This window comes from Rhea americana, unplaced genomic scaffold, assembly GCF_003343005.1.
Source record: "Rhea americana isolate MKP2758 unplaced genomic scaffold, rheAme1 scaffold_5, whole genome shotgun sequence".
NCBI classification, from domain to species: Eukaryota; Metazoa; Chordata; class Aves; order Rheiformes; family Rheidae; genus Rhea; species Rhea americana.
This window is the reverse complement of record NW_028186645.1, coordinates 7772629-7795734: the sequence shown is the minus strand read 5'-3', so window position 1 is coordinate 7795734 and position 23106 is coordinate 7772629. Positions and strand designations below refer to the sequence as shown.

Here is a 23106-nt window from a genome sequence, read left to right as displayed (position 1 = left end):
CTCGGCGAGGGGGCGGCGCTCCCGGCGCTGGCCGGCCCGGCCCCGGGGAGCAGCCCCGCCGCCCTCGGGGCGGGCAGCGTTGTCTGCCGCGGCTCTCCTGGCTGCTGGCTGCTGCCGCGCAAGAGCGAGCCGGCTGTTTGCGCTGAGAGGCCGCAGGGTCCCTGCTGCGAGGCTGCGCCCAGCCACGTAGCACGTCTGGGCACCGCCGCTGCAGAGGGCAGTTCGGCCTCGCGCGGGGATCGGAGCAGGTTTACGTTCCCGCAGACTGGAACGCTACTTGCTGCTGTTGGTGGGAGGTGGAACAGGGTAACTGGTTTACAGGAGAGTGAAAAAACAACGTTTCGTGGTGTGTTTTATTTAGTGGTGCTTGCCCTTTTATGCTAGGGAGGAATGAGCTAAAACTATAATGTAACAACACAGTACAATGCATATCAGTCCAAAACATGCCAATAAAAATGCCCTTCCATACCTCAGAAGTCCCCACTTCTTCTGTCTATTCACTGATTTTGGGCTACTATTTGAAATATGTTAGTATGATTTTCTTTTAGTTACAGTTTCCTTTTATGTGGGTCAGGTCTTAGGTTTCAGGATTCATAGTAGTGTTTTTATATTGACTTTGTTGTCATCTTTTACTTAGGGTCAAAGTCAGAGTGGTGGACATGGTCCTGGTGGGGGCAAGAAGGATGATAAGGTAATTAACAAGAAAACCAATGCCTTTTCTTATTACAGGCATCTTTCAGAGGCTTGCTACGTAGGTTTCTTTTACGTTTTTTTTGTGTACTCTGAGCTGCATGAAAATAAAATTTTGCTAATTGTTTTGTTGAAATGTCACGTTTCTGCCAGATGCACGTTGAAGAAAATAGGTTGCTGCTTAAAAAAAAGTAAAGAAAAAGTACTTGACAGTACTGATTTATTTAACAAAATAAAAATATAAATCTATCTGGATTAGAAAAGATTAGATATCTTCAATGTGTCTTTGAGTAACTTTTTTATACAAAAATGACACTATATTTGCATCTGCAAGAAGTGTTCCTTCCTATTGTGGATCCTTAGAAGCCCTTTTGTTTTCCTTTGGAGACAGAAGTATAATACTGTGTACTGCCAACAGTGTAYGAGGTGGGAAACTGAATGCATGTTACATGCAGATTGAATCTCAACACTAGCACTTTTGGTGCATTTTAATGTTTTCCTCATCCTCAGGTCTGACTTCCATGCATGGTTTTTTTTGGTTGTAATTTAATTCAGGTTTCAGCCTTCTATGTTCTTTGTTCGTTGGCAGAAATCTTTACTTTAAAAAAGGGATGTAGAACAAGCAGGAGAAAATTTTTGAAGAACCTTCTTAAGAATATTCTTTTGGGCCRTTTCAGTGTATATCATAAAGAAGATGGAAACAAAACTTGGTTTTGTGTATGTAGCCATTCAGCTTAAGCTGAACTCTCTCTTCGTCTTAGTGCCTGATACCTATGTGCATTTTTTGGTTGATGTCCTGATTTTTTTATGGCATTTTCTTTATATTATTTAAAAGGACAAGAAGAAGAAATATGAACCTCCAGTTCCAACCAGAGTGGGGAAAAAGAAGAAGAAAACAAAGGGACCAGATGCTGCCAGCAAACTCCCACTGGGTGAGCACTTGCCTTGTCCCCAGCAGTTCTGTGGACTGTCTGGCCTTCAAGAACAGCAGAACAGTCCTCTTCCCTAGACGTGCCTGTATATAGGGCCTAAGCCTCAAATGTTTCAACCACGAAGCCGAATATAATTTTAAAACATACACAATTTGTTAGYGTAGAAAATAAGATTATTGTTGTACAAGATGCATTTCATACATATGGWTTCCCATATAAGAGAGAGAAAAGCTGAAATGAGAATAAAAGTAGGAGAAACCTTATTTTTAAAAAATGCTTTTGATGGAGAATTATGGTGGGATAAGTAAAATAATGACAAGTCATTTCACTGACATGTATAAACAATAGTTTCTGGTATCCATATGAGCTATCAGGAAACAATAAATATTTAACCTGATAAATTAGAATTAGTAGACTTTCCTCTGGAAATGGAGTTGCATATTTTGAGTTTATTCCCTTACTGTATTCCCTATGTATTTGAATAAACTTGCCAAGGAATGGTAAGCTTTTGTTTTGCTCCAGCCTTACCCTAATTTCAGGGAATTCAGCAAGGCACTGGGAGTCATAAATCTGCCTCAAGTGTGGCATTCTTACTGATTTTTAGCTTTAGCTATAGAATTTACATTTTTCACGGGCTTTGCTTTTACATTTACTGTGCAATTGCATATGCTTTGTTAACYGGGAGTAATTTCTTTAAAAAAAATATTTCTGATTCTGATCAGTAGATTTCTCAGGCTTAGGTTGTGGTTCTCCCCTGCCTTTTCTGTCTCATTGTCTTGGCAGACTGCTTCCAGATTCCTCCTGAGAACCTCTTGCTATACTATAGACTCATGAAAGGGAAATAATATAAGGATATGTTGTTACAGGAGTGGTTACAGATTCCAGAGTTAGCTAAAGAATGTAATGATTGACAGCAGTCTTTGCAACATTGTGACATTTTCCCTTGTCATGGCACTGACCTGTTCATTGAAAACTCTAGCAATTGGCAGCTCTCCTAGCTATTGGTTAACACAAACCAAAGCTTCTTTTTCCCCACAGATAACACCAACAATGTGATTGTTTTCCACCAAATGTATCTAAAATCTGCTATGTTTAATTAGATAATATATTTTTATAACTGACTTGGAATAAATATAAAACTGAGGTTTAAATACGTAGTGCTTTGAAATCCCCTACTAAAGCTTCTCTTCCTTTGCAGCTTGTATAGAAATTATACTCATTCAGAAAAATTAAAGTATTTTTTTTGGTAAGGAATTAATGACTCACTAGACCATATCAAAGTCTGTCTGGAATACTGTGATTCTGCTTTGATTACAGTGACTCCTCACACGCAATGCAGACTCAAATTATTAAAATTAGAGAGAATTAAAGATTACTTGTTAATGGAAGAAGAATTTATCAGAAATCAAGAACAAATGAAACCTTTGGAAGAAAAACAAGAGGTGAGTTTTGAGTAAATTGTTACTTCTAACATTAAAATAGGTGCTGGAATGTATACCACTTGATAAAAAAAGTAATGCAAATAGTACCATGAATGTGTAAGCTAGTCTGAACAGATTAAGCTTATTATGACTAGTCATTAAGTCTCAGTTACTGTACAGAAGACAAGATTTTTTTTTTTCTTACGGATTAGTGTGTTTAGTTCAAGCATATGTTACTACAGATAAGGCAGCTGTGGTGTTTTTTGTTTTTCAGTGTTCTGTCAAAGTGGAGCTCCCAGATCTCTAGCACAGCCCTATAGTAGTGTCCCTAAGCCTAAAATAATAGAAGATTTTGTTAACAGCCTATGCTTTTGCTACCCCCAGAAACTTAAAACAACAGTAGCAAAAACTGTTTCTGTACTTTGTGTGAACTGCTGAGCCAATGTTGTATAGGAATAAGACCTTTTTTTTAAGTGCTTTTGAAATTAATTGGACAATAAAGTGAATCTCCTAAATGTGTAGGGAGTTTTTAACTCTGTTGTATTTAAGCCTAAGGTAATATATAAACTCTGCCAAAACTGGTAGCCTGAGTTTTTGAGTGGTTTCTTGGTTTTTTTTGACAACAGGAAGAGAGATCAAAGGTGGATGATTTGAGAGGAACACCAATGTCTGTGGGTACCTTGGAGGAGATCATTGATGATAATCACGCTATTGTGTCCACGTCAGTAGGATCAGAACACTATGTCAGTATTCTGTCTTTTGTGGACAAGGATCTACTAGAGCCAGGCTGCTCTGTTTTGTTAAATCATAAGGTGAGTTGTCTTTGTAAAATGAGATGAGAACATGAAGTACAGGTTCTTGTAACTGTTTTTTAACTGGCCTTTGTTCTGAGAATCTCAGGCATGTAGGCTCTGACAATTAATACTGCGTATTTAATGAACCTGTACAAATGAGCATTAGTTTTAGGTTGTATTAGAAATGCTGCTTGCTTTCTCTGACAACTCCTAATGCTTGAATTAGGTTCATGCTGTGATAGGAGTTCTTATGGATGACACAGACCCTTTAGTTACTGTGATGAAAGTTGAGAAAGCTCCTCAGGAGACATATGCTGACATCGGTGGCCTTGACAACCAGATCCAAGAAATCAAGGTATTCAGATGTACTAATTAACACTGTTAAGCTATCCATGTAGCTCTTGGGCCAAAAACTTCTGTGGAGAGTGCTCAGTGTTTTTAAAAATACCGTTTCATTTGTTTTCTTATGATCCAGGAATCTGTGGAGCTTCCTCTCACCCATCCTGAATATTATGAAGAGATGGGTATAAAGCCACCCAAAGGAGTCATTCTCTATGGCCCACCTGGCACAGGTATCTTATATTACAGTAACATACATTCTGAGCTAGCACTGTTAAAATAAGTTACGCTTCCATTGCCAAGTCTGTCATTAATCTTGTTTTTGAAACAGACATTTTGGCCTGCAAGCTAACTACATTATTTCTTTGCAATTGAAAATAGGAAAGACTTTACTAGCCAAAGCAGTGGCAAACCAAACTTCAGCAACCTTCCTGAGAGTTGTTGGTTCAGAACTTATACAGAAATATTTGGGTGATGGTCCAAAGCTCGTGCGTGAACTCTTCCGTGTGGCTGAAGAGCAYGCTCCGTCGATTGTCTTCATTGATGAAATTGATGCCATCGGTACAAAGAGGTACAGCATTCTAGCTTCTGTTGCACATAGAGTTATTGCTCTACTAGAAACACTTCTTTTGTAACCAAATTGATATTCAACTCCTTTACTGCCATTCTGACAACATTATTCTTGATGTAAGCTGGTTTTTGTTTTTTTARCAAGTAAAACTTCAGATCATTTCTTTGAAACTAAAATATATCACAGCCTTTTCTTACTAGCAAAGATATGTCCAGAGTCTTAACCTCTGTTCTCTTAGCAACTTGTAATGGATATATGGTAGAATGTGTTAAACAGAGACAGTGTGTAAGTTTATATACCTTCAGTACAAATCCAAATATAAAGCAATTTGATTGCTTTAGTGATTGAACATTAAAGCAATATATTTACAGTGTAAGTAGACATATAATATGTATTGTGTCTCTTAGTGTGTGGCTAACTACTCATAACTAAGTTTTTAGCAGTTGTTTTAAGTTGGAAAGTATAATGTCACGGATGTGGAAGCTGGTAAATGTTGCTTATGTCACACTAAACTATAGTTCAGCCTATATCAAAGGTGTATTGCTCTGGAAAATCATTAGGCTGGTTGGAACTGTACAATTCAAGTAATCCTTAAAGTAGTCTATTAATACTCTTAAAAAATTATTTATGCAAATTGAATGATGAAGTTTTTTTTTTTTTTTAATCAACTTTTTTTTATGATGGATTAAATGATTGTCTTAAGTGTAGGCCCATTGAGTTGTTTCTAGACACTGACATTGTTAGCATTCAGTTTGGAAACACCAAGCATTTTTAATACCAAAGGTAATGACATTGAAAGTGCTTTTAAACTTTTAGAAAAAGAAAAAATACCTTTATCACAAAATAAAAAGGTATTCATGCGTATTACTGCACGGCCAATAATACTAAAGCTCTAGTGTAAAGGCAGCTTCTGCTCCATAAATTTCAGTATATAGGAGGAGGGATTGAACTGATGGTAAAGTGCATAATGCAGGTGAATTCTTCATAAATGTTGTGTTGATTCAAACTTTAAAAAGTGTGTGAGCTTTTTGGATGCAGATTGTATAGTCTGATATTTGCCAAAAGAAAGAACTAAACCACAAAGAAATACAACCACTGTTATCTCTGGTTAGTGTACAGCGTAAAACTGGGATTCATGTTAGTAAGGCTAAAGGACACATTTATTGAAATGCAGTCGTTTTATTTTTTCAAGTGGATGCATTTCCAAGTTCTTCTTAAGAATTAGATTTTTGTTGTTAGGAATAAATCRGTTGATTGTGCAAGACTGGGAATGATTATAGAATGCATAGAACAGGGAAATCATAGAACAGGGAAAACATTTCCCCATAGAACAGGGAAAAGGGACARATTTCCTTCATGTAATTGCTGTTATTTTCCATAGTAAAAATAATAATTCATTGTCTTTTTACTTACCTATTGTCATAATCAGATTATGAAAACCTACTTTTTGTCTTCTATAGGTACACATTAAAAAAARTCCAGTATAACATAGATGCTTTAGAAAGAAAATAGATTATTTTGCTTATATATTTGTGGCAGTATTTGTGAAGTATATTCTTGAATTCACATACCTTATTTTCTGATCATATTGCTTTTTCTCCAAGGTATGACTCAAATTCAGGTGGTGAGAGGGAGATCCAGCGTACAATGCTGGAGCTGTTGAACCAGCTGGATGGATTTGACTCTCGTGGTGATGTTAAAGTTATTATGGCCACAAACAGAATAGAAACACTGGATCCAGCTTTAATCAGGCCAGGTAAGATTTCCACTGGATACACTTACCAAATTCCTTTTATTCTACATATGTGTGTATGTGTATATTTATATAAAATACTTAGCCAGGAGCTTGAATGGGCAAGGCAGTATTTTAAAATGGCCACTAAAAGATGCAGCAGGACAGACAGCCTGCAGAATTGTGTGGGGTTTGCTAAATCGGAAGTTAAAAGGTAACACATCAAACAAATCGGCTAAGCTTCCTATTAGTGTCCTCAAGTAAATCTGAAGTATCAAAGAGGTTGTAAAGATACCTCTCTGTCTTACTTGTAAAGTTTCAGAGTAAAGATAGTCTAAGATAAATTTGTCAAAGAACAAACTTGCTTCTGGAGCAAATCATCTTCCTCTGAACAGTCACACTCCATGGTGTGAAGTAACTGAGTTCTTTTACAGAATCTCTTGTTTCTTTTCATCTGTTTAGGTTTGCCCCTCCAAGTCAAAATGTCTGCTGTTAGAGTACAAAGCAGTAAATATCAATATCAATATTAAAAAACAGGCTAGGATAATCTGAAATAGGAAGGAAGCTTCATGCACCTACCACATATAGTTAAATTATAGCTATTGCTTGAGCAACTAGGCCAATTTTAGCTGCTCACTAGGCTGGTTTACCATTGTGTATGTTAGTCTAGAGTATTTTATATAGTCCTATTCATCTCTTTTGGAAAAGTTAGTGTGGAACTAGAGAGAATCATGAATGATCTGGAGGTGGAAACAGACAGATCATTAATTCTGAAAAGACAGATCATTAATTTGGAACCTTAATGGCTGGAACAACTGATGTCCCTACATAAAAAAAAGGAAACCTCTGGCAGGAACTTCCAATGGAGCCTTTTACATGAAACAGTTCTTCAGTTAAATTTAACAGTACTACACAGAACCTGTTTAAAAGGGGGTTATTTTCAGGGAGGAAGGACTCTTCATGCTGCCACAATAACTCTTCTTTGTGGCATAAATATTAAACTCCATGCTTCAGAGCTAAACCTAATCTCATAGCAGAATGAATGTTTTTACAGGAATGTAAGTACTTGCATACTTTTCTGTGGTATAACAAATTAGTTTTATATTTAAATGTGACTCAAAGTTGTGGCTTTTTGTGCCTCCTAGATGAGGTTCCTTTTCTTTACAGAGCAGCAGCATATCTGTGTTTCAGCTGTAATAACTCCATGTTAATTACAAATAGAATTGTCTTTGATCCCACTTCCCACTCTAAAATATGATTGATCGTGGTATGTAGAAACAGCTACAGCCAATCCAAACTTGAAATGTACTTTCTGCTGTTTCCAATCACTACATGCAAAAAAACTGTGTGCAAACTTTTCTTTTGCATAGGACGTATTGATAGGAAAATAGAGTTCCCTCTACCTGATGAAAAGACCAAGAAGCGCATCTTTCAGATTCACACAAGCAGGATGACTTTGGCAGATGATGTGACTTTGGATGAGCTGATTATGGCAAAAGATGATCTCTCTGGGGCAGATATTAAGGTCTGTATATCACCATTATTTACACTTCAAAACACAAAGTAAGTTCCCTTTTTGCTATCCCCCAAACACCTTATTTTGAACTTCACTCATTTCCTGTTGTTACATCACTGAGGGACAGTTGGATGGCTTTAAAATATCTTTTATGTAAATGCCACATCTACTTGGCTTTACAAATGGGAAACTTTTAGCTTCTGTTGACAGGAGTMTTTACCTATGCTACTTGAATATGAAATTTTAAATGTGGAATATTTGTGCAAGAGAGTGTTAAATCACTGTTCAGGAAACTGCAGGATATGAAGCATTTTAAAGATAATGTTATGAGCAGAAGTAAGATGAAATTATTTATGAGGAAGTTTCAGATATACATAATGTAAAATTTCTAAATGAGACAGATTTTGCTACAACTGTCACATGAGTGAGCTTAACCAAATGTAACATCACTTTCCTCTGTCACCTCCTTACAAAAGTTTAGCAACCCACTGCAATCTGCTGCTTAGTGGAGTATTATTTTAAAGCTGCTTTTCATTTGTCATGGAAGCATTACAGTCACTACAAAAGGACATAAGAATCCAGCTTGTGCTTCAGTGCTACTGAACATTAAACTTGAGAATCTTAATTTTACCAACACTCTCCACTTTCCTTACCAGAGAATTAGTTCAAGCGGTATGAAAAGGCAACTGTGTTTGGAGTATGTTTTGGAGGGGCTGCACAGAGCTGCTTCTTTCTCTTCCGCAGGCGATTTGTACAGAAGCTGGACTGATGGCTTTGAGGGAACGACGAATGAAAGTAACGAATGAAGACTTCAAGAAATCTAAAGAGAATGTTCTCTATAAGAAGCAGGAGGGAACCCCAGAGGGACTATATCTTTAAGTCAGCTCCATCTGCCTGGGGCCTATCAATCAATCAGCAGTGTTTTCTCTGGTTACGAGGACAGCCTCTTGCATAAAACCAAGCAGTCTAGCTAATCCTCATTATTGAAGAGGTTAAATCCTGAGGGATTGTGGTTTTCAGTCAGTGTAAACACTTCATTTCCCAATAAAATATGTTTGAATTGAATTGTGTTGTTGGCAAAGACCAGTTATTTGCACAATTTTTTTTCTGGTGCTGCAGTCAGACTTACAAGAGAAGTATCTAGTGACATGACTGACCGTGTTTTTCTTGGTGATCCAAACCCATTCCTCAAAGTGCAGTGTACGTAGCATGCAGTGAGGAGCACCTAAGCTGGTTCCCCACCTGTTAGGCCTAACAACATCTGTGATATCTTACACAGTAGTTGTGCAACTGCCCTTCTTCTTAGAAAAGCAGTTACTCTTCTATAACTTTAATTGTTGGGGACTAACTAGTACAAAAGTCAACTTTATATGTGATTTAAGGCGCTGGGGCACTTAAATAGATAAATAGCATAAAATATATCCAAATGTTACACAGACGGATGCTTTTACCATTATAAGTATTAACACTTAAACCAGGATGGACTTTTTGTATTGATAGCGTTAGTTTAAAGATCTAAACATGTTCAGATAAACTGGTTTTACCACTAAAACATTTACAGATTTGTCTTTTCCCAAATAGTTCCAAATAGAGTGGAGTGGATGGAAAAATATATTTAAGTGTATTTTCTGTATTCTTGTATGTCTTTTTTTAAAAAAAAAGCACTGTAGTATGCAAGGCAAGATGTATCTACTGTTCAGGTATTGACCATCCCATTTCATAAAGAGATGCGTGCTTAGCTAGATCTGTTGAATACATGCCAAAAGAAATTTAAACTACAGGTCACACAGTTTTCAGTTCTTCAGTATACTTTTACAGTTAAGTCTTTCTCTCTAAAGAAATCTGCTGCTATTCAGACTTTATATTTTGTTGTAGGGTCACTGTAGCTGCTTAAAACAAATTCCAGTGAATAGCAATCATCTGAGCAAAGATTATACCTCAGTCATAAAATAGACCATTTCTTAGTTACTGTTGAAAAGAAGAATTTAACTTAATTCCAAGCCTGTATGAACTGATACTGCCCACCAAATAAAGAAACAGTGGGTCCAACTGCTGTGGAACACTATAAATTCCATATATAGATAGCAGTAAATCAGTATACACGTCTGATCTGGAAACTTTCTGCACCAGTAAATGCTGGAGAGTGACAGAAATTTGAGTTACTCATACAGCAATCCCTTTGCTAACTGCCAGCATTCTAACAACAATGGTAGCAGCAAGGTCAAGAAATCTTTTTCATGTTAAAACTATGATGTGGCTTATCATTGTCAAAGAAACAAACCACATATGAGTGGAGCCATTGTATTTAATCTGGATGACCAGAACCCTGAAACAAAGAGTGGTCTTTGGAAAGCTCACAGATGTCATTGAATGTTTTAGGCTAGCACTGTTAAATCATGACAGTTGGCTTCATTACTGCTCAACAGGTCCAAGAGCTTTACCACAACAACCACTTTTTTAGTACCTGTTGTTAGTTTTCTCCTGAAAAACCTCTGAAAGTGTTGAAGGCATTCAGCAACTGCAGCCCTCTTTCAAAGGCAAAGCTCCAGTCTTAAACCCAGTCTTTAACATATTTCAGCATCTTCTGCCTTACAAAATAAATATATAACATCAATATATTGTTAACAATATATTGTTAAATTGCTGCCACATTTCTTACTATTTCTCTAGAGGCTTGCCTGTAAGAAACTTTCTGATTCTTGGATAAGAGCTACTACCAAACAGTCAACTGTTGACTATTCTGGTTTTTTTGATGACGAATACATACATAACTGCTCTCTACTTCTCTCATGAAGATTACCTATATTTGGGCAAATGGGAATAATCAATTACTACATCTTGTTTAAAAATATGCTGCTTAGAGAGATACTATAGATACAACTTCAGTTTTAATAAAAAATTCCAGCCAAATTTAAAAATATTCTGGTATATTTTCCATAAATATTCATATTAAAATGGTCATTTGTCAAAACATACAAATACAAGTCCAAAATAGGTGCTGCTCAAGCAAAGATTTGGCTTTTACTAACAGTTTAAGAACAGATGTAACTGCTACTTGGCTTGGTAGTTATATATACACACACGCATACCAAGCAGAAGGAAATTACTGAAGTCTGCCAGCTGGAGGACAGTGGAGCATCCATTTGGCAGATGTTTATTTCCTGTGCTGCTCACCAAACCATAGTTGGTGCGTACTGAATCTCCACTGAACTCTAGGGAATGTAATTTCAAACAACAGAATAACAAATGTGGTCAATGTTCAACAGGAGAATATTTATCAGAGGGATCCTTCTGTGGAAGCCCGCAATACTTCAGGGAAAACCGATGCATTTTTGTGGGCAAAATGCAGTACTTGATTGCAGTATACTTGCAGTTAGTAGAACTCCATTTTGATAGCAATGTATATATATAGTAAGTTTAAGTACATAGTACCCAAGTCCCAACAGAGATAGTTTTAATTGCCAGTTTTGTCACTAGCTTCTGTACTTTTTCCATTCTTCTAGTCTCTTCTTTTAAACTTCTAAAAGTAGATCCAGCTCTTCCATAGGTACTCGCACTCTTAATTCTTTTTCAGTCATTAGATCAAGTGCCTCTTGCAGCTGATCAGGGAAGTACTCTATTGCATCCATATAGAGTACCTAGAAGGATAATGTTAAAAATTAAAACATTTTTCTCTATCTTTCTACCATAGCCAGATACTTAGCAAAAAGGAGTATGTAYACATGCAGACAACTCTGCAGCATGAATGCAAGAAAGTGTCATACATTTCTTAAAAATAATACAATCATTAGTATTTCTACAGTGACAGCGATACAGATGTCCAACTAAGTCTTTTCCAACTCTCACTGAATTTCTTCATTCAAAACAATCAAATGTAGGTCAAGAGGTGCTAGAGCATTTGCAGCTTACACAGACATCTCTTGCACAACTGCAGGTGCTCCTCATAGAATTACAGAATGGTTGAGGTTGGAAGGGACCTCTGGAGATCATCTAGCCCAACCCCCTGCTCAAGCAGGGTCACCTAGAGCATGCTAGACAGCATCACATTCAGGTGGGCCATGAATATCTCCAGAGGAGGAGRGTCCACAACCTCTCTGGGCAACCTGTTCCAGTGCTCTGTCCCTCTCACAGTGAAGAAATTCCCCCTCACGTTCAGGCAGAACGTCCTGTGGTTCAGTTTGTGCCCGTTGCCTCTTGCCCCGTCACTGGGCACTACTGAAAAGAGTCCGGCCCCATCCTYTTGACACCCCCCCTTTAAGGTATTTGTCTATATTGATAAGATCTCCTCTCAGTCTTCTCTTCTGCAGGCTGAACAGTCCCAGCTCTCGCAGTCTCACGTCTCATAGGGGAGATGCTCCAGTCCTCTGATCACCTTTGTAGCCCTTCACTATGAAGGGCTCCTGAATAATTTCTTTTAACTATTACCTAAATAYATTCTAATTTGCCTACTTATTTTTGCTACCTACATGCTTATAATAATAATATATGTTCTGCAGGACTCGGTCACTGCCAGATCACACAGGCACGAATTTACTACCTTGTTTGATACAGTATAACACCTTTCTGTTCTGAAATGTATTGATTACTATGCTTGTCTCCCTTTTGGATATACCTCTTGTTTGCAAACAATCTTATTTTTCCTTTGAAAAGTTCTCCTTTCATTTGCATGCAACTGATTATGGTGGTAACTACTCTCTCTCTCTCTCTCTCTCTCTCTCTATATATATATATATATTTTCTGTAGTTCTTATATATATATATGTATTTTATATATATTAAATATATATATTTATATTTTTATATATATATAATTTTATATATATATATATATATATATATATATTAGAGAACTACAGAAAATTGAGTATTGACTGTAGGTTTATATCTTTTCTGCTTACCTTTGCCCAAGGACAGTTTTGAAGGGCTCTGTAAAATAATCCTTTACTTTTTTCTGTTTTTCCTAGTGAAGCCTGTGTGAAAGAAATGTTCATATTTCAACAAACAGCAACAGCTGAAATAAACAATTATCTCCAAGACAGAGAAATTAGCACCGAAAAAGTTCAATGCTCCTCTGCTGAAGAGTCTTTATTACTAYATACTGTGATAGCTATGCAATTTGATTGCTTACACTGGTGRTTATCTATGTAATAGAAGAGGTGTATTTATGGGTTTTTAGGGTTGCAGGACATATAGTGGARTAAAGACTAGCAGAAAGCATCTCAGGTGTGTATTTCATTTAAAATCAGTCCATTTGCTTATATTTGACAGTATTATTGCAGTGGGCAAAACTGCAAATTTTAACCCTGAATTTAGAATACTACACAAGAACATCTTTTGCACAAGATCTTCTGACAGTGTGATGAAATCCTCCTCTTTTTTTTTTGTTATTTTTTTTTGTTTGTTTGTTTGTTTTCCTGAAAGACATAAATAGCCAGGTATTCTTGGTCATCAAGTTGCTATCACCTTTTTCTTCTTCAACTGCATTTTTCAATAAAGCATCCTCCATTTGCACATACAATTTTAGTAAGCTGCTATTACATATATTTATACAGGTAAAATAAATATTTACAGGCCATTATTTCTCTCTCGAATGCTTGTATATACAAACAAAATCTAACAATGAAGGTGATGATATTATGAATATGAATTTTTGTGCATTGAAGGGACCATGTGTGTATGTCATGTCTTACTCAGAAGCTAGTTAAGGCTGGATCCCCTTATATTCTAAGCATTTCTTCTGTGCTCTCATCTTCCACATTGTAACTTAGAGAAGTGTGAAAAGAATCAAGATGACAAAACTGCCTATGTGAAGTTGACTTTGTTTACGTATTTCCATGGCRAACTATGGAAGAAACCAAAATTATTGCTTTCTGATGTTATTCTGCAGTGAGCCATTTAGTATAACTCTTAAATGCAGCTGTACAACTTTTTAAGGTTCAAAAAGGTAGTGAAACTTTAAGGCAAGTTGTCTACTAGGGCATTGTCTACTAAACATCACCTCTTAGTGATTCAGTTTTTTCCTCTCTGTAAGAAACACGTCTTTACCAGCCACCCAAAACTCTGCTTGGTGTTTGTTCACAAAAAAGTTCATATTCTGCCTCCTGTCCAGCACTCCCCCAAAAACAAGGGGGGGAAAAAAACGCCCCAAAAAATCCAACMCCCTAATTTCCTATAGTTTTTATTTTCCTGCCAGACACTACATTTTCCCTAACATTCAAGAGGTGGACTACCTTTCTTGCACTGAAGTTAACCAATCAAAAAGCCTGAGCTGGGAAAGATTTTATAGTATGGATAAAATAACAGAGAAGAAAATATTTGAAGAGTTCACATAAAATAGTCCTTTATACCATATTCCTTATTCTACCATAGGTAAATTAAAAAGAAATTAAAAAATARATAAWTAAAAAGGAGGATCTTCATGCATTTTATTTTTCTAATTCAGATCTAAGTGATATAAAAATCCAGATCTGAATTTGACTGAAAAAATCAAAGTTCTTGAAATTTCCTTACAGACCTTATAGTATGTCTGAGACTAACACAAATACAAGCCATCTGTGTTCATTTTGCTTAAACAAAAAAAAATCCTACATCCCTACAATTTGCTTTCTCTTTCTTAAATTTTGCTCCCCTATTTGTCTCTACATTGTGAACGATACTGGGCAGAATCCATCCATCCTCAAGATGTCTTGAGAAACTCTTACTAGGTAATTTTTACCTATATCAAACTCCAGCCACAATAACTTCCATGTATCTATGCTAAAACTATAGTGTCAAGAACTGTCACTCCTAATCCATGTGAATTATATTTTYTCTAATATTCCAAACCATAAGGAGCATTATGACTTGCAAATATATCACCTTCCAAACCATATAGGCACACAGCATTTAGTATTCACTTCATAGAACCATAGAATTGGTAAGGTTGGAAGGGACCTCTGCAGATTATCTAGTCCAACCCTCAAATGAGTGKCCCATACGGAGATCAAACCCACGACCTTGGCATTATTAGYATCACACTCTTAACCAACTGAGCTAAATTTGTTATACAGTACTGTATTTGTGGTCGTGAGAAAATTCAAATATTATGTGATAAATTGATGCTCTCCTCTTACCAGAAAGTTCAAGTACATTCTCCACAGCAGTGGACAATGGGTACCATTCTCACTCTGAACTGCATGTTCAAATAAAGCTATAATCCGATTTGTTAATCCAGTTTCGGGAATGGTATAATGTACTTCACCAACATCTGCCCTGAAACACAGACAGAGAGAAAACAAAACAAAAACAACAACAACAAAAAAACTCTTAAACATGAGCTAAAGTACCACATCCAGATGAAAGTGGGTGAAGATTGAGTACAGTCACTATTCACACAGYGCTATGTGCACTCAGCCCCATACTACAAACTCAGAATGTTATAAAATGGATTTGTTGYACCCACAAACTTAGTCAAGTCCTCTAAATAGTAAAAATCAGTTAAAAGAAAATAAATTTGATATTTTTGTGAAAATTACTTTCAGTATGTTGAAACATCAATGCTGTCCAACTGGAGAAGATTATTTCTCTTTGATTATAATAACCCATTATCATATAATCTGAAAACACTTATCTCGGTCTTCATCCAAGGTGGTGTATCATGAAAAGCTCGGCACAGCCACCCAGACAAAATTCTTGTCTAGTTCAGCAAGCCTCCTTCTGGTGCCCAAGCAAGCCTGTTCAAATTTATCCTTGGCACCTTTGCATGGCAAAGTATTCCACACTATGTAGGTCCTGGATAAAGGCCTAAATTACAGCGCTAGATCTCAACTGTGATTACAATAGAGAGCCATTTTCTTTTTCATCCAGTAATATAAATCGCACAGGTTCCATGCACAATACAAAAGGAGGATCTTAAGTACATATTTTTTACCGAAGCATTGCTTTCTGTCTACAACTGAAGCAGACTAGCTTAATTTTGATGCTTGAGTCAGAAGAAAAAGCCTGCAGTGCTCATGGCAGTATCACCTCTGTCTGCATGCATTCTCCTAGCCTGACAGCTTGTTCCAATCACACTTGACACTTTGTCCTAACTTGCCTTTTTTTTTTTTTTTTTTTTTTTTTTTTCCCAAGGGCCTTCGAGGTTATGTTTTCTCTCATCCCAACCTTAGACCATGAGGAAAAATGATGTAATCTAGTCTGCATGAAATCAGGCATTTAAAGCACTGTACCTCACATTGTTTTTTTTATACTACTGTTTTACCTTTTATGTTTATGTCTTAAAACTAAGACCATGCATTGAAACAAGCAAAAATAGAAAACAGTAAAAAGTCACACATATTACAGACATTTTCTTAGCTTGTCACATTATAAAACATTATCTTTATGCATGACTGACAAGCAATTTATCTTTCTTTTGCAGCAGTGTAGTTCTCAGCTCTTGCAATATTCGACCCATGCCAGTACAAATATAATCTACAGGAAAAGCTATGCTAGCAGAAGACAACTGGAAAAGAACCAAATGCTGCAGAGAAAATCATCCCATCAGAATTTTACATAAAATTCTAGAAACAATAATGAAAACTTAACACAGTGTCAGTGTATAACTAACAGCAAAACAAACTGCTCCGTGTCAATCCTCCTTAACATTTGGTGGCTGCAGCATTCTTATTACAATCTAGGATCACATTACACTGACAAGTCAGGAATGTCACAATCTATCGTGTTGTGCGCGCCTACTGCCAGACTGTGGTAATCGGAGCAGCACACCATCATTTTAAAGTATACACTGATAGTTTCATAAAGTGCTAATATTGTAAGCTTACAGCTAATAAAGCTTCATAACATTTTTCTAGAAATCTCTGTTGCTATATGCAGACACAAAGAACAAAGCTGCCATGGTTAGGTAGAGATATGTAGGTCATATCAGGAGACAGGTAGCTCCAAGCAATGGCTAGGCAAGAGTTAGAGAGACTACACTTTAAGAATGAACACATACCTTTGCTACTCACATTTCCTACTCACATTTTCCTCCTTGCCCAGGAGCAAAAGATCTGCTGAGGGCAGACTACACTGTGATTTCAGGAAATTTCCAGCCTCTTCTACATAGCAACAACTCCATATAAAGATTAAACTCTCAAGTAATCACTATGGAAACAGATAAATCTGCCACAACTGTATTCTGTGATCCAGGAGTAAAGCAGGGCAGCAAGYTCAGCAAGAAACTGGAATGTAGCTCTATGTTATACTCCTTATTTCTGTGGTACTAAGATTTAGCAATTTCTAAGCTAATAATGTCCACTTTGGTCATCTAAGCAGACTTGTTTTTGAAAAAATTAAAGAAATTATATTTTAGTATCAGTGTCAAATAACCAAATCAACACGCAATCTGAACCAGGAGAAAGGACATGAGACTACAATCTAGATCTTTAATTCCATTCAGGACTCTCCACTGAGTCACTGTCCAGTCTTGAAAAAAAATAAAATAAAATAAATTTCCCTAGCTGCAGTTTCATCTGCAGAATGAGAATAATGTTATCATTTCCCTTCCTCTGCTAAGTGATTAGATAGACCAAAAAAAACCAAACAAACGAAAACCCCCCAAAGCATAATCTCTAAAAGGAGCTCTAAGGTATTACCTTTGGACATTCTCAATGAGTTTTTTTCTCATCTGCTCTGCTTGGATTGCAAACAGCCATGGCTCTAAAGAGTCAGTAGACCTTGTGACACCATCAAAAAATCTTCGTGCTTTGCTAGCATTGTGAGACTTCCTTTGGATCTGGATATACGACCTCCAAAGAGACTGGTTGCTAGGATACCGTTTCAGAGCCTCTGTTAGTGCCTCTCGCAGAGGATTCAAAGGATAAACACTAATTTTCATGTGGAACCTGAGCAAGTTTGTATGCAGCAGTGTGATAGCTTCAAGAGCTGTAGGGAAATTTTGAATGCCAAGATTCTCTCCAGTATTTTCACATTTCTTTGAGTCAGGAACTTCAAGCTTTTCCAAAGCTTCTGTATATATTAATACTGCAGCATCAATCCCAACAGTTAAATACTGGAAAATTGCATAACAACCAACCAAGTTAACCAGCTGATTAGAGTCACTGACCTGATCCTGATTAGAAACTGGGGTTTTACTTAAATAATCTTGCAATATGTGGTCATATGTCTTCCTAGCTTTCAAGATATTAATAGACAGTATTTGTCCACTGTAAGGCATGTATGGTCCACTTTCAGCCAGTTTGGTCAATATATGAACAGCACGTGACATGACAGCTCCTTCTAGACTTTCCAGCAGTTCCACTTCCAGCTGAGCATAGAGCAGACCCAAACTGCAGAGCTGGGGATTCTTCATTCCTCCTGTCGCTGCCGTGCTAAGAGCTGTATCAAATACTTTTCTAGCATCGTCAATGTTACCAAGCAGCCATTCTAGGTAGGCATACAGTTTCCAGAGGGAAAGGTGATTTCTGTTGTCAGGTGCTTTAAGGAGATTCTTGGCCAATTTTTTACTTTTCTTCCCTTGTACTTTCAACTTCTTCTTGTTTTTTGTTTGGAGACATTGAACTACCTGAAGAGGCAAATAAATGGAACAAATTTTGAGAAGTGTAAGAGGAGAGAGAGAGAGACAGAGAGGGGGAAAAAAAAATCACAGCATTATTTGATTTCATTACTGTGTTTGTCTTCATATCTTTCCACATTTCACCACTGGTCAGATCTGCTGCTACTGAGTACTGCGCAAGTTGTCAGTGCTGCCTGTTATCAGCCATAAGCCACTGCAGCAGATTTCCAAGAGATATTACAAAGAAATGTTTACTTTCTCCTGAAATACTGTCTGTCAACTTCTTCCAACATATCCAAATTATACAAGTTTATCAATTTCACTCCTAAAACTACCATTAAATATAAAATTTTACTCTTTAAAAGAGACTAATTCCTCCCATAAGGAGCTGCTAACCTGAAATGTTTGAGAAAAATAAACAATCCCGTCTGGTCAGATGCAATTTATGGCTAGCACAATTACAACTCCGAGTAGCTTTTCAGAGCACAAAATGCGCTGACAAACCTGCAGATTGAGTGGGAAAATTACAGGCGACCCTCTGGTTAGGCAGAGTTTGGGTAAGAGACAGGGAACTTATCCATAATAATAATACAATACTAAAATTTCTGAAATGTTCAAATCAGGAAGACAACCTTAGCTGTGTGATCCTTTTGTGGCATCTATTAAAAGAGTTTTAACTTAAAGAAATGCATATTCAAGTGATGAGGTGTTATTTCCTTCAACAACACTGTAAATGTAATTTTTACAGGAAGCAATAAGTTTCTTGATAATGTGCTCATATCATGGCATTGGAGATTATGCATTTTGTAGAGTATTTTCATGAATTACTCATTTACTTTGGCTTGCAAAAAATTACTTGCATTCATCCTATCTGGCATACAAAGCATCCTATGGCAGTAGACAATATTATTACATTTATCTAAGACTGCAACAAATATTTTGTTATATGAAAAAAAAAAAACATATGCTATTGTGTAACACATACTAAGGAAAATGGTTGCAGGTTTTTTCCTAGTATAATATTAACTAGCATTTCCCAATTTAAATACTCAGTCCTACAAGGCTTAACTTTCTCAGTATCTATTTTAGTTAAWTATAAACATTAATACATAAGAAAGCCACATATCACAAAAAGGATTAAATACAGATTCTTCATTACCTTAGATATTTCATACTGTAACCAACAAATGGACAAACTGGATTGTTCCTTTCCAGAAAACAGTGGGAATAGAACATGAAAAACATTCTGTATGAACTCCTCTCCTTCCTTATAGTGGCCTACATGATGTCTCCCTCCCAGCATTGTATCCATATGACCAATGCTGTTGAATCCAGAGAGTTGCAAATCAATAGAAGTCAATGGCTTTTCATCAGAAAGCACGCTGTCAAAAATATTGTCTTTATCCATGGCAATATAGAGGCTTGAAGGAAAGAGTCTACTTGTACATGGTACTCCCAGGAATTGCAAAAACGAGTACAGTAGTTGACGCTGAAGATCTGGATTAGAAAGCTGGATTAAAGATGGTCCAAGATCATCAAATAATACCTAAACCCAAAATAAACTCCATTAATTTATGCAATTAGATAAAAATCAAGCCTTTAATTTATGTAATCAATTGAAGAAGTTTCAAGTCAATAAAAATTTACAGTTACTATTAAATGGTAAGAGAATTTCATTCAAATTAACAACAGGCAATTTGAACAATCAATGCATTCTTCCAGTCAGATTCTAAGTTTGCTAACAAGATTATTTCTTTCTTCTGGATTATCGAGGACCTCCAAAGGAAACTTACACAATAAGGTCTAAAAATATACCATTGTTTATGCTATTTAACTCATTTTTATTTGAAAATCAATGTCTGATTTGACCTATTTCCCAAGAAGAAAAAAATGGCAACAAAACCTTTGCTTATTTAAAGCAGGTATCATTTTAAACACAGATTTCTACATTTCTACATACAGATGAGGGGAAAATCACATAACAGCAAGGACAGACTATTTGCTACAGCCCTTTCCAAAGTTCATCATGAGCTTCCCATGGATTTCAGCAGTCTCAGCATTTCACAAGTGAAATGGGAATTCCAAACAGAAGAAAAGAATAATTCTTCTAAAACATCCACTGTTGGTGAAGTCATACATAAGGATAATTTTTCTTACTGTCTCCCACTGTTTTGTTATATAACAATGACCTGTCTTTCTGGATCTTCACAGTCTTCTTCAGTCTGCTTTTTGGTTTTGTCTGGCCTCCAAGGTAACCACTGTCTTGCTTCACGAGAATATTCAATATCCAGCCAAATTTGCCATTTTGGTAGAGTTTTATTCTTTATTTCTTGATCCTCATCTAGATCATCATCATCATCATCATCTGTAAACAAATTAAGAGCCCCTACCACAATTATTGAAGAAAAACTAATCCATCAAATCCAAAGACCAGACTTTGGTCTAAGTAACATTTATACAATGTTATTGTAATAGACATGAGACAGAGCTAAAAATTTTCATATTAGAGTTTTGGGTTTTGACATTAACTCTGTAAGAACAGGAGGTTTCCAAGCTTTCTGAACCACTGGATCAGTGTCAGCACTCAAACCTCCTCACAAACTAGAAAATAAGGCACTGACCAGCTGCAGGCCACTTTATCAACTGCAGTTTGCAAGCAACAGCCAAGAGTTTGTCATCTTTTCGTGCAACTTAGCTTGCTCAGGCATTAAATAAAGAACCTATATGTGCTTCATGAATATTAACATGCATAAAGCATTTTGGAGAAAAGTATTGTAAGTAAAAAGTTATACTATGATATTAAATATCACAAACTAAGATTGATAATGTTGCTTTACACTACCTAATATTTTCAGCAACATTTTAATTAATGTGCAATAGAACCAACCAATGTAGTTAAACACAAAACAAACAAAAGTGTTAACTACATTCCACTTTTATGATAATCATTTTAAACTGTTAGATGCAATTAGCGTATTTTTCCTGAGACAGTAATATATTAATTCTGTGCTGAAACATGAGGACCACTTACTGAAAAAGTGTGTATGCTAATGGAAGGCTGGTAGAGATTTTTCACATTCTTTTTTCTTGCTATTCAGAAAAAGTCCTCAAGATTTATGGTTACCTACACTATTTTTTGAAAAAAAAATTATTCTTCTAACTAAGCCATTTCTGCACCACTTCCAAATTCTTTTTCTTCACACTTGCAATAAACAGAGATGAAACACTCACGCTCCCCAAATTTCACATAAAACAAAGACAAACAGATGGTGGCAACATTTTTTATTTCTGTATGTCTTCTGTGATCTATACCCTCTCCTTCAGCCGGCTCTGCTAAGAAAAATAGGAATATTTCTACAATTTCTAACCAATAATCAGCTGTAATCTCTAATCAGATCTCTAAGACTGTCAAATCTTTCAAACTTTCAGGAACCATACCACTGCATACCAATGGGAAAAGTATTGATATCATATACACTGGATCTGCCCAAGAGTCCATACCCATCAACACTGGAACTGCTGTTCAGCTCCAGTTTAGTGGCAAGAAAATTCCATCTTGGCCCAGGGAAAGGGAAGCAGAGAAGCATTTCTCATTTCCTTGCTTTACTAGAAGCAGAGCAGAACTTAACTCCTTTGGAGTTGCTACTGCAGCAGGAGCAGCAAAAGCAACACTGGCTTATCTTTGGTCAGATGTGTTCCAGCCCCTTGCACCCCTTCAAGACATATCTGTTTGAGAAATAGTCTTTGAGGTCAAGGGAAGGTCAGACACCTGCAGACCATACGGCAGGGTGGAACTAAGCAGCCAGGAGGCATTTTCCATTTTCCTTGCTGAGGCAAGAGCCTTCATTTCTGCACATTCCCCTATGCCAGCAGCAGTCCAGCCAGGTGGAGAAGCAACTACTTTGTTCTCTGTGTCACACAGAGAAAGGAAAGGTTTTCTTCCTATTTCTACTGTGCTGTTTGCTGTAAGAAACTGAACTCTTTAGATATTTATTCTTAGAAACAGAGACAAACCACATCCAGTTCTGGGCTCCCCAGTACAAGAGAGACACGGACCTATTGGAGAAAGTCCAGCATAGGCCTACAAAGATGATCAGAGGGCTGGAGCATCTGCCCTATGAGAAAAGGCTGTGAGAGCTGGGCCTCTTTAGCATTGGAGAAGASAAGACTGAAGGGGGGATCTTATCAATGTCTTTAAGTATTTAAAGGGAGGGTGTCAAGGAGATGAGGACAAACTCTTTTCAGTATTCCCGTGCGGAAGAACTAGAGGCAACGGGCACAAACTAAAMCACAGAAAGTTCTGCCTGAAKRTGAGGAGGAATTTCTTCACTGTGAGAGTGACAGAGCACTGGAACAGGCTGCCCAAAGAGGTTGTGGAGTCTCCTTCTCTGGAGATATTCAAAGCCCACCTAGATGCAACCTTAACGTGCTCTAGGTGACCCTGCTTGAGCAGGGGGATTGGAATAGATGATCTCCAGAGGCCCCTTCCAACCTTACTGATTCTGTGAAACTATGAATCCTTGAGGCCACTATCATCTAAGACTGTAATCCCAACTGTTCCATCAATATGATAAAAA

General features: G+C 36.9%; 2 protein-coding genes across 3 annotated transcripts in view; one reads left to right on the top strand and one right to left on the bottom strand.

The window, feature by feature from the left end:
• Positions 1 to 310: 310 nt before the first annotated feature.
• PSMC1 (proteasome 26S subunit, ATPase 1) lies at positions 311 to 9060 on the top strand (the record flags this gene model as incomplete). The annotated part of the gene is made up of 11 exons (XM_085317639.1): positions 311 to 346; positions 638 to 691; positions 1526 to 1622; positions 2940 to 3064; positions 3670 to 3855; positions 4064 to 4192; positions 4313 to 4409; positions 4558 to 4747; positions 6352 to 6503; positions 7850 to 8004; positions 8740 to 9060. Coding segments are annotated over 11 exons (1356 nt in total), but the record flags the coding sequence as incomplete, so codon positions are not given.
• A 1603-nt stretch (positions 9061 to 10663) lies between these two features.
• NRDE2 (NRDE-2, necessary for RNA interference, domain containing) overlaps positions 10664 to 23106 on the bottom strand; it is a 32751-nt gene continuing 20308 nt past the window's right edge. The window contains exons 9-14 of one of the 2 annotated variants that reach the window (XM_085317558.1): positions 20719 to 20915; positions 19689 to 20075; positions 17610 to 18538; positions 15108 to 15246; positions 12894 to 12965; positions 10664 to 11633 (exon numbers count right to left, since the gene is read on the bottom strand). In XM_085317558.1, coding sequence (XP_085173684.1) covers positions 11508 to 11633; positions 12894 to 12965; positions 15108 to 15246; positions 17610 to 18538; positions 19689 to 20075; positions 20719 to 20915 — 1850 coding nt within the window. In that variant the 3' untranslated portion in view covers positions 10664 to 11507. The remainder of the gene's footprint in view (positions 11634 to 12893; positions 12966 to 15107; positions 15247 to 17609; positions 18539 to 19688; positions 20076 to 20718; positions 20916 to 23106) is intronic. The other variant, XM_085317559.1, reaches the window with a different exon arrangement.